At 41.2% G+C, this 16,914-nt stretch overlaps 1 protein-coding gene across 1 annotated transcript in view; it reads left to right on the forward strand.

The window, feature by feature from the left end:
* Positions 1-16,914, forward strand: part of RFC1 (replication factor C subunit 1) — a 311,481-nt gene that overhangs the window by 207,721 nt on the left and 86,846 nt on the right. Inside the window, exons 10-12 of the mRNA XM_029605127.1 lie at positions 3,490-3,571; positions 3,693-3,994; positions 12,497-12,604. Coding sequence (XP_029460987.1) covers positions 3,490-3,571; positions 3,693-3,994; positions 12,497-12,604 — 492 coding nt within the window. The remainder of the gene's footprint in view (positions 1-3,489; positions 3,572-3,692; positions 3,995-12,496; positions 12,605-16,914) is intronic.

A 16,914-nucleotide genomic window follows, 5' to 3' on the forward strand; every position in this document is an offset into this window, starting at 1 on the left:
AGCCTTTTATCTCCTTTTTTATTTGCTATTTAACTTGTGCCACTTGCTAATAGGATAAGAAGTAATCCCAACATAGGATTTTTTTTATGGGAAAAGAAGCTTATAAACTATGTCTATTCGCTGATGACATTCTATTCACATTAACAGTCCCGGAACACTCTCTGTTTGGAGTGGGAAAGGAAATGAGCCATTTTAGTAGGGTCAAATCAGACAGTGGGACAAATCAGAAATTTTGAATGTGTCGTGTTCCAACAATTTGGTACAAATTCTAAAACAATCTCATCTTTTTAATGGGCTACCCATTAAACTAAATATTTAGGGGTAATGATTGGGAAACAGATGGAAGATTTATTCAAGTTGAATTATCTACCCGTAATTTATAAAATTTGGAAAGACCAGGAAAGATGGGAGAGACTGTCTCATGGCTGGGAAGGATTGCTGTACTTAAAATGAAGTTCTTCCTAGGAAAGAATATCTATTTCAGACTCTTCCAAATAGTATACTGAGAGCTTGGCAGAAGAGGTTATTTGATTTTATATGGAGAAGGAGGCCTCTAAGATGTGTAAAAAAGTGATGTATCAAACTAAGACCCTTGGGGGACTAAGAGTGCCTAATCTTTGCTGGCATTATGTAGCAGCTGAACTGTGGGCGGCAGTAGACTGGCACAAAACAAAAGATATTAAACAGTGGGTATCCATCCATGGAACAAGCTTGGACGGGTATTATGCCTCTGTCGGCTTTATTATGGCAGCCACGTCATACTTGGTGCTCATGTGCGGGTATGGCTCGTACTACTCGTTATACTTTAAACATATGGAAGTTGTGGTGAAATAGGTTTGTGAGTAAAAGAGAACATTTTTATTTAACTGATTTATTTCATAATATTTCATTTTCTCTGGGTATACCTCTGGGTGCTTTTAAAGTTTGGAAATTAAGAGGGATAACACAGTTAAAACACATCTGGGAATTGGGGGGGATGATGTCTTTTGCACAGGTACAATTAAGTTATAATCTTCCTAAAGAAGAATTTCTACATTATATACAATTACAGCACTTTTTGAAAAGTAAAGATATTTATTCATCTTTTTCTAGGGAAGACCTTGTTTGAAAGTATTTGCGAACAAGCTGATAAAATGAAGTGGGTGATATCTAAATTATATTTAGTATTGAATACAGATTTAAATGACACCACAGCTCATTTAAGAGCTTGGGAAAAGGATCTGGGTCAGAGTTTTACTGAGGATGAATGGCTTTTATCTTTCAAAAGGATCCATAAATCTTCTGTCTCTGCATACCTAATTGAAAATAGGTGCAAGCTTCTCTTTGGATATTATCTCATGCTGGAAAAATTACCTAGAATATATCTGAAAGTGAGCAACAAATGCTGGCGGGGATGTTCACAAGTGGGAACCTTTTTACACATTTGGTGGTCATGTGGGATTATTCAAAAATTCTGGAATAATCCCAAACATGTTTTGCTAAATATGCCTGAATCCAATCTCAATATAGCTTTTCCATTGTTACAGCAATACATTTTTTTTGATAACTCGATGTGAGATTGCTCGCAGTTGGAAGCAGACAGTTGCTCTAAAGATGCAGGCGGTTGTTTTAAAATGTGTATAGAATGAGTAAGCTAACAGCTATTAAGCACCACAACATGCAGTGTGCTCCGTTCGTGGCACGCCGGGGCCTTCATCTTCGCTGTGAACGGCATGCTCCGTTTGCAGTATGTATGTATGTATTTATTTATTTATTTATTTATTTATTTAACACTTTTTTATACCGACCTTCATAGTAATAACCATATCGGATCGGTTTACATATAACAAGGGTATAACTGAGGCAAAAAATAAAGTAGATAACAATAGAGGTGAATAAAGGCAAAGTTACATTTAACATTTACATTTAAATGTAACAAAGTTACATTTAAGCTATCATTTTTTCTAAGATCGATTACTGTAACTCTATCCTTCTGGGCCTACCTTCCTCCTATACTAGACCCCTCCAGATGTTACAAAACGCTGCGGCAAGATTACTGACAAACTCCAGGAGGAGGGACCATATATCTCCAATCCTAAAAGATCTCCACTGGTTGCCTGTTCACTTTAGAATCCTCTACAAATCTCTTTCCATAATATACAAAACCATCCATCAACACACCCCACTCGACTTACAAGTCCCATTCCAAATTTATAACTCCTCCAGACCAACAAGAGACACACTCAGAGGATCTCTTCAAGTGCCCCCAGCCAAAACTACCAAACACATTACCTTGAGAGATCGGGCCTTTTCAACAGCCGGCCCCCTTCTATGGAACTCCATCCCACCGGACCTTAGACAGGAGCCCAGCCTCCCAACCTTCAGGAAGAGACTTAAGACCTGGCTGTTTAAAAAAGCTTTCCCGGACACCGATTAATTCTATTCAGCCAGATTCTACCACTTCCACATGTAAAAATGTTATTACTAATGTAAATACCTATACCTAATGTTATTCTCTTTCTTTTCTTCTCTCCTCCCAGTTCTATTACCTTGTTATTTGTAACTGCTTCCTTCTACACAAATAGGTTATTGAATTGTTTACTGTACACCCCTGTTATATGTAAACCGGCATGATGTGTTTGCAACATGAATGCCGGTATATAAAAATTTTAAATAAATAAAAATAAATAAACAAGGAGTAAAAAACTTGGACGCTTAATAGCTGGAAGAAGGTAAAGGCAGGAAGTAATTGTAACATAATACAAAAAGAATATGGGTTACAGCTTAAGGTGCTTTAACCTGGAAGTGCCTGAGTCTTTGTCTTCGCCATGAAAGGTGCACTCCGTTCGCAGTACGCCGGGGCCTTTGTCTTCGCTGCGAACATCGTGCGCTCTGTTCGTGGTGTGCCGGGGTCTCCTCTGCTATTTTCTACACAGAATTTGGCTATTCTATAGGGGGGGGAGGGGGGGGGGAGAATTCTGCGCAAATTCTTTTCTCCGTGGTAGTGCAGAATTCCCCCAGGAATATTCTACAATGTTTTTACCTATTATGTTATAACTTCTAACTTTGGGGCATCGAGATCACGTGTGTCCCAGATAGTGTTATATTTGTATCCATACTTAAGTGGGGCTGCATATCATATTTTGTGATTTGAATATAGTTGACTATATAATAACATATTAACCTCTTTATCATATATCAGTAATATTGCGTCTAGAGTATTGCTCGCTTCTTGCTATAGTTGAGAGTGAGATGGTAGGGAGGGAGGGGTCGGAGTGGGAGGTTTCAACAGTCTACTTTGGAATTGTATTGGGAGTTTCAATTGTAATCTGTATTTTCAAAAATGTTTGTATCTCAGCATGTAATAGTAACATTCAAAGCAGAGTGATTGCTGCCTTTTTAAATTGTACTTCTGTCATTGATACAGTAAAAATGATTGATTGAAAAACTTACTAATTGGCTTTCACCAGTTCAGTTTTACCTTCTTAGTTTTTGCTTTGTATTTTTTAGCCTCGAAAGGATGCTGAAAAAAAATCACTTTCGACTTTCAACACAAGTTCTCACAAAACAGAACACAGACCCTCTCAGACAGGTAATCCTAGAACTGGAAGAAGTGATTACTCTGTCTTAGACTAAATACAGAGGATTTCTTCAATTTTTATTCAGTGTTTTCCACATCTTTGTTGCTTATGTTCATTGATGCTGTGTTTCAGCAAGAACATTGCATTATTCTGAAGAGACAAAGAATAATGATGGAAAGGTGCAGAGCAAAGCAGAAAGCTCAAGAGAGTCTCTTGCCTACTTGGTATCCTCTGCGGCTAGACCAGAGATAGCATTGGCAAGTAAATCCTCGCCTCTGAAAACTAGTTCGAAGCTTGCGCTTCTGAAAGAAAAAGAAGATAGCCATGGAAAAGATCGGGAGCCTTCCAGTTCCGTTACAAAAGAAAAAGCAGTTTCCTCAAAGGTGGAGAAGATCACTCCAAAGAAAGAGAAAATTTCTCCTAGAAAGTCAGAGGTAAGAACAAGCATGTAATTCATGTTGGATTTTGACTTCCCACCCATGCTTTTCCTTGTGTAATGCCTTCATTGTTCTGTACATGGATTTGGATTTTGTACTTGATTACTCACTTTTCCAAATCTGAGCTCAGGCTGATTTATATTGAGATACAGTAGTTATTTCCATGCCCAAGAAGGCTTATAGTTTGTTTGTACTTGACGTAATGGATGGTGGAGTGACTTGCATAATGTTAAAAAAAAAAGCATTGAGATTTGAACCTGACTTCCCTGATTCTCAGCTCCTAGCCAATTGGCCACACTTCCACTTGAGTGGCAAGTTGAAATATTGAAATGCTTTGATGCAGTTGCACAGTGCTGTTACTGTCTATAACTGTCTACAACCTATTGGATAGAGGTTATCTTTATGAAACAAGATTGGAAAGGTGTATTCCACAAAATGCACATAATTTCCAAAGGTGTTCTTTACATTGTACTTCCTATTGTCCCTCCACCAGAGAGTCTCTGTTCTCACTGGAGTACCCCATGGGTTTCCTGTTGGTATATCTTAGTGCACATTCCCTACAGGTATCCTTCACACACTGTGCTGGGTAGGGCTGGGCAAGTCCTCTTGGACTTACTCACAGGCTGAAAGCACACTGTTAACCCGCGATTGGACGCATGTTTTCGACGTGCTAGCTTTACCCCTTATTCAGTAAGGGGTAATAGCGCGTCGAAAAACGCACGTCCAACTCCCTCCCGAACCTAATAGCTCCCGCAACATGCAAATGCATGTTGATGGCCCTATTAGGTATTCCAGTGCGATTCAGAAAGCAAAATGTACAGCCAAGCCGCACATTTTACTTTCAGAAATTAGTGCCTACCCAAAGGTAGGCATTAATTTCTCCAGGCACCGGGAAAGTGCACAGAAAAGCAGTAAAAACTGCTTTTCTGTGCACCCTCTGACTTAATATCATGGCGATATAAAGTCGAAGGTCCCGAAAGTTAAAAAAAAGTTAAAAAAACAAAACAAAAAATTTGAAATCGGCCCGCGGGTTGAAAACCGGACGCTCAATTTTGCCGGCGTCCGATTTCCGAACCCATGGCTGTCAGCGGGTTTGAGATCCGACACTGGCAAAATTGTCAAAAAAGAAGTGCTAGGGACGCACTAGTGTCCCTAGCGCCTCTTTTTGCCGCGGGCCCTCATTTAAATACAGAATCGCGCTTGCCCGCTCTCCCGCGACTTTTACTGTATCGGCCCGCCACTAGGGGCGAAATGCACTTGTGTGTAATTTTGCCCCTCAATATTTTTTTTTTTTTTGGAGGGTTGGGTAGAGAAGTGGTTGGAAATACACACAGTGAGTGTATTTCTTCTCTTGTGTTTATACCTTTCCCCCAACTCCATCCAGGTACAGCCCCCTCCTTCTCCATCCAGGTACAGCACTCTTCTTCTTCACTCCCCACCCAACCCTGGTACAGTCCTCTGTCCTTGCTCCTACCTATCCAGATGGAGTTCTGTCCCTCTTTTTCCCCCACATCACTCTCCTTTTCTCCCCTTCTCCTCAGCCCTCTCACCCTCCTTCTGTCCCACACCCCAGCCAACCAGCTGCAAATGTCTCCTACTCACTAGACACAGTCTTCTCTGTTCTCACCTCTCAAAGCTCTTACTCTTCTCCTCCCTTCCTGCCTCCTGCTCCACATTTGCTTTTCCCCTCCCCCTACCTGCTGGCCCTGCTGCTGTTTTCTTCTAGACTGAGACACGTTTGAGACATTCAAAGTACTGGGTCTAGTGTCCCAAGTGGGTAGGGTGGGGGAGGTATGTGATTGAGGTGGAGGGCTTAATGGAATTAATGTGTGCTTGCTCTAGGATGCGATGGATTGTTTTGGAAGACATTTTTAATTGCATTTTTTTTTTAAATTTAAAGCAAGTGATGATTTTGCTCAGGACTGAAGATTAGAAATCTTGAGTTTGTAAGGGGCTTCGCTTATATACAGTAGCCTTTGAGAGTCCTAGAAGTTCTTTCCAGTAAATCTTATTACGGATATGACTTTTTTGTCCTGAACGTCGGTATAGTAAAAAGAAGTAAATAAATAAAATAAATAAATTTGTGGTGCTATCATTTTTTTGTATAAGTCAAACTGGCTAAAAGACAGGAAACAGAGAGTAGGATTGAATGGGCAATTTTCTCAGTGGAAGGGAGTGGACAGTGGAGTGCCTCAGGGATCTGTATTGGGACCCTTACTGTTCAATATATTTATAAATGATCTGGAAAGAAATACGACGAGTGAGATAATCAAATTTGCAGATGACACAAAATTGTTCAGAGTAGTTAAATCACAAGCAGATTGTGATAAATTGCAGGAAGACCTTTTGAGACTGGAAAATTGGGCATCCAAATGGCAGATGAAATTTAATGTGGATAAGTGCAAGGGTGATGCATATAGGGAAAAATAACCCATGCTATAATTACACAATGTTGGGTTCCATATTAGGTGCTACAACCCAAGAAAGAGATCTAGGTGTCATAGTGGATAACACATTGAAATCGTCGGTGCAGTGTGCTGCGGCAGTCAAAAAAGCAAATAGAATGTTGGGAATTATTAGAAAAGGAATGATGAATAAAACGGAAAATGTCATAATGCCTCTGTATCGCTCCATGGTGAGACCTCACCTTGAATACTGTGTACAATTCTGGTCGCCGCATCTCAAAAAAGATATAATTGCGATGGAGAAGGTACAGAGAAGGGCTACCAAAATGATAAGGGGAATGAAGCAACTCCCCTATGAGGAAAGACTAAAGAGGTTAGGACTTTTTAGCTTGGAGAAGAGACGACTGAGGGGGGATATGATAGAGGTGTTTAAAATCATGAGAGGTCTAGAACGGGTAGATGTGAATCGGTTATTTACTCTTTCGGATAGTAGAAAGACTAGGGGGCACTCCATGAAGTTAGCATGGGGCACATTTAAAACTAATCGGAGAAAGTTCTTTTTTACTCAACACACAATTAAACTCTGGAATTTGTTGCCAGAGAATGTGGTTCGTGCAGTTAGTATAGCTGTGTTTAAAAAAGGATTGGATAAGTTCTTGGAGGAGAAGTCCATTACCTGCTATTAAGTTCACTTAGAGAATAGCCACTGCCATTAGCAATGGTTACATGAATAGACTTAGTTTTTGGGTACTTGCCAGGTTCTTATGGCCTGGATTGGCCACTGTTGGAATCAGGATGCTGGGCTTGATGGACCCTTGGTCTGACCCAGTATGGCATTTTCTTATGTTCTTAATAAAGACTGCCAAGCTCATTATAGGCTGCTTGTGTTCTTATCTACTCCAGCAGCGCAGACCCTACACTGTCTCTGACTTCACCTTTCCTCCCTTACCACTGAAGATCCTCTTGCTTGTCTTGTGCTTTCTTTGATTTGAATATTACTTTTGCCTGTGAGAGATCCCCTGGCAGGCTGTTCTTCATACCCTTTTGATAAATGCTTTCTTGCATTAATTCCCCTTCAGTTATATTCATGACTTCTTATTCTGGTTTTTCTGCTGAACAATGTCAATGATTTTCCCCATCAATAAGCATGCTGAGTTAGCCATGCTGTCGGGGTTGTCCTCCGGGCTGTCCCTAGGTGGAGCTTTCCTCCAAGAATACAGAGTTTTGATTCTGTTTTTCTTCCGTGCTGCACTCTGATTTCCTTCTTTCTGTTTTCTTCAAAATTGTCCCTCAGGTGAAACCCCAAACAGCACTTTTAAGTGCTACCATGATTCCTAAGTTGCCAGGATTTAAGTACTGCCAATGTGGCAAGGTTATGTCCATAACCGATGGACATAACTATTGCTATATCTGCCTCGGCACAGACCACAGTCAGTCCAGCTGCAGGGACTGTGGGAGGATGTCGCCTAGAGCCCAAAAACAATGGGCTTAGAAAATTGCTAAACTGAGGGAGATAGAAGCATCGACAGAGTCTTATGCCTCTGGCTCATCCCTAAGGGTTTACTCTGACATGTCCTCAGTGTCGAAGAGGAAAATGCACTCTCCTCAATTGTAGGAGCCCCTGATAAAGAGGCACAGGACGTTGTACAGGACCAGGATCCAGCAGTGTCATAGGTGCCCCGATTCCAACATTCTGTTGGCAGCAGTGCCTCCAAGGGCCAAAATGACTAAAACCAAGGAGGGTGCAGGGCGTGTAGGAGACACCACTGCCGTAAAGAAAACTCTGCAAGTCTCTTGGGACACAGGATTGACTTTGCAGGCAATGTCTCAGATTTCCACGATTCTACAGAACTTCATATCACTAGAAGGTAGCAGAGGGAACCATCTATCACCTAGCCCCCCGGCTGAAGGAGTTTCCCCTGAAATGGATTCCCCATCTCCCACTCAGGAGGATCACAGCTCTCGAGATGAGTCAGAGGATCCACAGCCACGATTTTCTCCACCGCCGGGTTCGGAGCCCCAGGACTCTCCACCAGCATCACCCAGTTCCTCCATGGGGATCCCATCAGACCCGCTGGAAGACCCATCTTCTCCCCCAGAAGACTTACCCTACTCAAAATTAATTGAGAAGATGGGCTCTCTTTTAAAAACTGAAACTAAGAAAGTGCCGGATCCAAGGTCGGAAGTCTTGGGAATTTTAAAGATCTTTGATGTCCAACTGAACCCACAGCCTTGCCCTCCCATTCAGTACTTGAAGCGGTAATGGACAAGACATGGGAGTCCCCATTCTTGGGACCAGTGACATCTTGGAAGATGGATCTCAAGTTCCAGATGAGAAAGACCCGCATATTATGGGACAGTGTAGCTCCCCCATGCTTCTGTGGTCATCAAATCAGCAAAGAAAAAGTCGAAGAAGCCACGGCTACACTCTAATACTCCTCCCGATAAAGATAACAGATATCTGGATGAATTTGGATAAAAGACCTTCCAGGTGGCAATGTTAAATGCGAAGATTCAGCAACACCAGTTTTACATCACTCAATTCTTATGAGTGTTTGCAGTCCCTCAAGCCACCTGTCTTGCCTGGACCGTTGGGCAACTCTTTGCTGCAACCATTCACTGATTTGGAGGAAAGTTTGCGCCACCTACTTCGGACGGTGTACAAGGCATTTGAAACATCAGCCTAGACTTCGGCAACGTCCATAGCGGCTCAGAGGTAGCCTGGTTATGGGCCAGCACCATACATGAGGATGTCCATGAGAAGCTGGCAGATCTGCCATGTAAGGGTGATAACTTATTTGGCAACAGGTTTAGAGAAACTGTCTCTCAACTCAAAGAACAGAATGTGGCAGGTCTTATCTCTAGCTTCTCTGGCAGAACAACAGCCTTCAACCTGGAAATTTTACCTGGCCTACCGGAAGTTCTATTACCAGAGATGCCCCTTCAAGCCATACACATCCTACCGCCCACCGGAGTATCAGCCACCCAGACAGCAGCTGCAACAGTCACAGCCCAGATCTAGACCAAGAGGCCAACTTCAGCAGAGACAATCACAGGGCAACAGGGTTTTTGAGGAAGGCAGGGATGTAGCTACATTTGATGGTAGGAGGCAGACTGTCCCAATTTTATTACTCTAGGGAAACGATCACATCAGACCATTGAGTCTTAAGCATCATTCGCGAGCTATACAAATTAAACTTCAGGACGAATCCATGCCTCCCACACCTGGTTCCCTCAACATGAGACCAGGTGCAGGTGCGGCTGTTGCAGGAGGAAATTGACTCATTGCTTCAACAACAGGCATCGATGCAACAGGGGATTCTATTCCCAATATCTCCTTATTCCAAAGAAAACTGGAGGGGGGGGGCCTCCACCTGATTTTAGATCTGTGGGACTCAACAATCATATTCGGAAGGAGAAGTTAAAGATGACATCCTTCTAGTTCATCCTGTTGTTCCTGCAACACAACGACTGGATGTGCTTGCTAGACCTCAAGGATGCTTACCCCCACATACCAATGCACCGTTCATCCTGGCGCTACCTGTATTTCCAGGTCAATGAGTGGCACTACCAATACAAAGTTCTCCTCTTTGGACTCTCGTCTGCCCCGAGAATCTTCACCAAATGCCTAGCGGTAGTGGTGGGCCACTCAAGAAAAAAGGGAATTCAGCTGTTCCCTTATCTGGGTGATTGGCTTCTAGTATCGTCCCAGGTGACTACTCTTCAAACACACTTGATGGACACGATAAATTGTTTAGAAGGCCTGGGATTCATAATAAAATACGAGAAGTCCAGCCTTCAACCGACTCAGACTCTCCATTTTATAGGAGCAAGCATAAATACTGTCATTGGCAAGGCATTCCTCCCTATGGACAGGGATTAAACCTTTCACACTCGAGCCAACACAAGTGAAGAACACATGCAGTGAACAGTTCTTCTCATCTGTTTGTGTCTTTCAACCCTATTGCACCAGGGTTGCCGGTTGCAAAGAAGACTTTGTCCAATTGGATAACACAGTGCATTCATTTTTGTTACTCAAGGCACTCGACACAGCTGTCGGCATCAGTCAAGGTGCATCAAGTGAGAGCCATTGCAGCTTCAGTTGCATATCTACACAAGATACCATTGCTGGACATCTGTAAAGCAGCCACATGGTCATCTCTACATACTTTCACATCACATTACTGTCTTGACAAGCAGGCAACTTCGGACGCCGCACTGGGTTTAGCAGTATTGCGGTACTCGACAGGAAAATGAGGCTGTCCACACCAGTGTGGCTTGTGCATACAATGAACCTATGTGTGGGATAGACATCCCCCTACTTCACCATGAATCAGCATGCATGGCACAATCCTAAGCTGGGAACTCCCAGACAGCATGGCTGATTCAGCCTGCTTATCGACGGGGAAAAAAGCAAGTTTGCTTACCATAAACGGTGTTTTCCGTAGATAGCAGGATGAATTAGCCATGCTAACCTGCCCACCTCCCTGGACAGCCTCTCCACATTTGCTGCACTGGATAAACTATCTTATAGACTGAGGAGGACTGGTAATTGCGCAGGAAGAACTGCGCAGGCACACAGAGTCAAACTCTGTATTCTTGGAGAGAAGCTCTGCCTAGGGGGCTGCCTGGAGAATGTTCCAGATAGCATGGCTAATTCATCCTGCTATCTACGGAAAACACCGTTTACGGTAAGCAAACATTCTTTTTTCTGAAATCAAAGTAGACTTCATTAAATGTTCTTCCCTAATTTATTTTCCCGGTCACCTAGTCAAAAATATTAATGAAATTTGTTTGACAGACTTTCTCGTAGTTAGGGAACTTTGATTTCAGATTTTATTTTATTGTTCCTGGGAATTTATCAGTGTTTGTTATAACCAACTAAATGGCAGAAAATCAGGGGTAAAAAAAATGGCTGCTTTTTTTTCTCCAATGATTTTTTCCTGTTTTTGTTGGTTATAATAAATACTGATAAATTGGGGAAAATAAAATAAAGACTGAAAACAAAGATCCCTACTCACAGCAAATCCTTTCTGCCTCTGATCCTAATATTAGCTTATAGTAACTGTAGTTTACCAGAATTTTTTAAAGACTATTTATGCCAAATCTGACCACTGGTAGTTGTTTAAGATGACTTATAGATTTAGGTCTGTCTTATGACTTTGAAACCTTAGTCTTGAAATTCCAAGTGGGAAGTTGGGTTTGATTTCCGACACAAGCTTTCTGCTTTTCAGGCTTGTTGGGGTTTTGGAGCACTTGCATTTTATATGGGAGGGAGAACCATATACTTTTGCTATGGTGATTTCTAGCAGCTTCTAAAGAACTGTATGTATTTTGCTCTGCTGTCCACAGGGTTGACATTTTCAAAAGGTCTAGCTGCCAAACTTTGTGAGTTAGATGACTAAATCGTCCCCTTTGAAAATTTACTAGGTCCCTGGAGCCATTCCTGGGGTTGGAGTGGGGGGGACCTTAGCTGATTAGTGCTGATGATGAGTGCTAGGTGGCTACACTTTAGTTCCTTAACCACAGTGCTCAAATGGCAGGTCAAAATCGATTAAAAAATTTGGCCAGCTAGATCAGGTACTCATCCTATACTGAAAATTCACCCAAGTGTGTCATGTAGCATATATTTGTTTATTATTTTGGAATAGACATCCTGCCTTTACAAAATACAAGCTGAACATGGGTTACAATCAAATTATGCAACATTTCTTATACCCCACTCCGAACATAGGAAGGGCAGGTAAATATTTTAAAATAAATTTAGTTTATGTATGGCAGGAAGTATGGAGAATATTGATGTTCATGAGAGAGTCAGATAGAAAGGAGTCAAGAGAGACACCATGTTCTTTTAAAAAAAAAAAAAAAAAGTAAATATGGGGTCTTGCAGAGTAAGGCAGAATCCTATTACCTATTAACAAACGTATGGAATTGCATGAAACAGAAACTTTAATTCAGAAATGTTTTTCATGACAAAAGGGGTTATTCTGTAAACGTTTTGGGTCTTAAAGTTTTCATACTTTTAATGTATGCAAAAAACAAGAACTTGAACAATAACACAAGAATATTTACTTTATACTGTTCTTCCCTAAAGTCTAAAAGCCCTGAGGAGAGTGAGAAGAAACGTGTTAATTTCCAAGCATATAGGAACTTCTTGAACCGAGAGGGTCCTAAAGCACTGGGCTCCAAGGAGATTCCCCAGGTAAGTCTTAACACGCCTCGGAGAACGTTTCCCAGGTACATCTGGGTCATAGTGAACAGATGAGCAGACCATTGTGTTTTTATATATGATTGTTACAGTATTTTTTGTAGCATTCCTTCAGCACCTTCCTTGGGAAGGCATGTAATAAATGTGGAATTATATATATATATCTATCTATCTATCTATATATATCTTTTAATCTAGAGTATGTATATATCTTTTAATCTAGAGTATGTAACTTGAAGTTGCATATCTGAAATATGTTGATGAGTTGGCTCAGGTCAGTGTGAACAAAAGTCATCATTCTGTGAAAGCTGTTTATAGTCTATGTGAAACATATTGGTGGTCTTGGTGCACAGGTGTCCACATCTCTGTAAAGTCACCATCACAACTGGAACAAAAGGGCACCTTACTAACAGTTTCTGTAGCAAGATTATGAATTGAATGGAAATTGAGTGTTAAATAGTAGTAGTACCTTTTGACACTTGGCAGGTGGTCCCTGCAGAACAGGGCTGAGGCATGTTGGCAAGGCAGCATGGGGAAGTGTGAACTGTCACTTCTTCTGTAGGACTTCCAGTGATATTAGTCTAACATTTTTCATGAATGCTCAAGTCACTTGAAAAATTATAAAAATAAAATATATGGACATACCCTCATAGTTACTCTACTCATCTATTTCTGAATGAACTAATCTCCTGTATGTAACTCTGTGCTCATGTTAGCTATATGAAGAACAGGGATAATACATTTTCACCAGCCCAGAGAGCCAACAGATGGTTTGTAAACATTTTTGAGGGTTTCATTCCAACTCCAGACTGTGAGGTCTCTAGCAGTCATTGTTCATTTCAGAAATATTTTAATTGAGACAATACCCCATTGACATACCTGGGAACTTTTGATTTCCAGTCACTCTGAGAATACCATGCATTAGCGGGGGGAATGGGGTGGGCCCGGGCAGAACTGGATGTGCACAAATGTACTCTCATGCATATACTAACACTCACATTTTCATGCTCACTTTCACACCTATATGCTTATTCTCACAGCTTACTCTCACTCCTCAACTTTTCACATGCTTACCTCTACACTGTTGCTCCTCTCATTCTCCCACATATACACATACTCCTCCCCCTCTTTCTCACACACACACACACTCACACACAGGCACATGCTCACTCTCACTTCTCTTCTTCCTTCTACACACACTCATTCTCATGGACATGCTCACTCATTCTCTTCCCCCTCCTCTGGAACCCACCAGGGACAGCAGCCTCTTCCTTGAAGTCCCTGGAGCAGCAGCAGCCGCTTTTCACCTCCTTTTCTATGGCAGGAGCAGATGCTGCCTATTTCTTCTTCTGGAGGTCCACTGTGCCTCCTTTGGCTGCATGTACTCGATGCTGTACCCATTGCTTCACAGGCCTTATACTGCCTCTTTCTCCCAGCCTGGGTGAATTGATGCTCTTCTTCCTTCCTGCCCATGCAGTTTCTTCTTCCTGGGCCTTTGTGGGCCTGTTTTTGCTGCAGCACTCAGAGTTTTCCAGTGTTAAGCCAACAATTCCTTTAGAATTCTGGCGTCTCCAGCCAAATCTGGACTGTTCCCAGGTATGCTTGTTGACAACCTTTAGGGATTAGTTTTATAGATGTTGGGGTTGCTCTCTCCATCATCTTTCCATTTTCTTCCCCTTTTCTCTGGCATATTCTGTTATATAGACAGCCCAAGCTGGTAATACTAACTTCAGAGACACTTAGCAGAAGGGCAGTTTACAGCAAGTGGTTTTACCAAGGGACCTGCAGGATGATTAATGACACAAGTAGATAACGTCATCCAGTGGCACCCAGAAGGTAGCATTTCTATAGCTATCTGGGAAAGCCTAGAAGTCTCTTCTGGGCATGAGTGAACTTTCTGTACAGCAGCTGCTGCATGGGTCCCTTCCATATTTTTTTCTTTGTTGAGTACACCATATTTTTTTCATCTGTGGAGTACACCTGACATGTTTGTTACAGCTGTCGCTGATTTTTTTTTTCCTTCAGTGATATCGATGCATTCTTTTTTTTTAATATATTTGTTTGCATGAACCTCCTCCTGCTCAACCCCTCTTAGCTTCTTAGTTAGGCTTACTGGCAGTTGTCAAGTTTAATTTTTTTTTGTAATAGGCCATAAGCTCAAAGTCTGTTTCTTCTTTTGCTGCCATAGTCAACATTTGTTATTATTGTTCTGTCATGATAGTAATTTTTTATTTTCCCACTGTATATTATCAACTCTGCATACTTAGACTTGTTTATTTTTTATTTATTTATTTTATTTAAACATTTATATACCGTGTTATCTAAAATTCTGAGTGGTTGATATTATGCTGCCTCCTTCTGGCAATAGAGGAAAACTGCATCAACATGTAACAAATGTGTAGTCTTTTTTTCTCTCTGACTGGACAAGCTGCTGTGTGCTGGAAATTTTCTCCTGTGCCAGTAGGATTCTTCATTTTGTGCCACACCCGACCCGCCCCCCTTGCAAAGCCCCGGGACTTACGCACGTGCCGGTGATTGCGTGCGCCGCCGAGCCTATGCAAAATAGGCTCGGCGCGCGCAGGGGGGGGGTTTAAAAGGGTTATGCGCGTACCTTATGCTCATAACCCTTTTAAAATCTGGCCCATGGTCTCTCCAATGAGGGGTGTCATGTCTTTCTAACTTCCAAAAAGAAAGCCACTAGAAAGTCTTATGTGTTAAAATGGAGGAGGTTTGCTAGCTGGTGTGAGTGCAAGTCCCTAGATCTATTTTCTTGTCCCACACAAAAACTATTTGAGTACCTTCTACATCTTTCAGAGTCTGACTTGAAAATAAACCCAGTCAAGGTACACCTAAAATTTAGAAAAATGTTGAAAGGTTGGTTGTTTTCTTTGGCCTTTTCCGAATGTTGTAGATTTTATTCAGGAAGCTGATAGAAAGATTTATTTATTTAAGGTTTTTTTATACCGGCATTCATGAAGCGTTTACATCATGTCGGTTTACATAAAAAACAGGGGTGCAATGGGGTGCAACGAATACAAAGGGGTGCAAAGGTGTGCAATGAATACAACGAACATAAACTAAATAAATAAACTAAATAAATAAACAAATAAACATAAATAAATAAACATAAATAAACATAAACATAAATAAAGATATCAGTTGACACAATGGAAGTTTGAATTTTAAGCTTAAAATAGATCATTATAAAAATGTTTGCAACAAAACCATAAGAAGTGCATAATAATGGGTAAGTAATTATGAGATGGAAGGTATTTTGATATTTTAATGCTTGCTTTTAGTTTGTTTTTTTATAAATTGTATAAGGGATTTTATGAATGTATTACTGTTCGCTTAGAAATTATGGTTTGCGGTATATACATTTTAAAATAAATAGTGCAATAGGTGCTTACCATTACTACGTAGAAGGGGATCCTAGCTCAGTGCAGCCTCTAATTGTTGGTTTATGTAGGGTTTACTTCATTTGAAGCTTCCCATCAAGCCTCCTGCTGTGTCATGGGATCTCATTGTGGAATTCACCCAGTTGATGAAAGTCCCTCTGGCCTCCTGGAGGTTGAAGTACTTGACCTGGAAGGTCATATTTGGTGCTGGTCACTTCAGGCCCTAATGACTTAATCTGCTTTATACTAAGTTTTATAATAATGTGGTGTTGTGCCCCATAACATGTTTCTGTCCAAGGTGGTGTCAGACTTCCACCTTAACAAGTCAATTATTTTGCCATCATTCTTCCCAAGTTCCAAAGTTGAAAAAGGCGCACAAGTCCTGCACAGTCCAGATGGCAAGAGAGCAGTTGCTTTTTAGTTGGAGTAGTCCAAAGCCCATAGAAGGTCCACTCAGTTTTTTGTTTATTTTGACTCCAATAAGCCTGGGATTGCTGTAACCAAATGAACTCTAATTGGGTAGCAAATTGTATTCCCTTTTGTTATACCCAGGCAGGTCTAATTCTAGAAGGCCACATCAGAGCTCATAATATTACAGCCATGGTTACATCGACTTTCAACGAGGAGATTTGCAAAGCTACGATGTGGACTTTTGTCCACATATTTATATCTCGGTACTGTTGAGGGCCAGGAGGGAATATCACTGGTCTAAAGGGCCACCAACAGGTCAGGTTTTCAAGGTATCCCTAATGAATATGTATTAAATTGATTTGCATTCAATGCAGGCAGGTTCATGCAAATCTATCTATTTTATTTATTTTTAATTTTTATATACTGAAATTCCTGTAAGAGATACAAATAATTTTTTATATACCGAAATTCCTGTATGAGATACAAATCTAATGC

This window comes from Rhinatrema bivittatum, chromosome 1 (genome assembly GCF_901001135.1).
Source record: "Rhinatrema bivittatum chromosome 1, aRhiBiv1.1, whole genome shotgun sequence".
NCBI lineage: Eukaryota > Metazoa > Chordata > Amphibia > Gymnophiona > Rhinatrematidae > Rhinatrema > Rhinatrema bivittatum.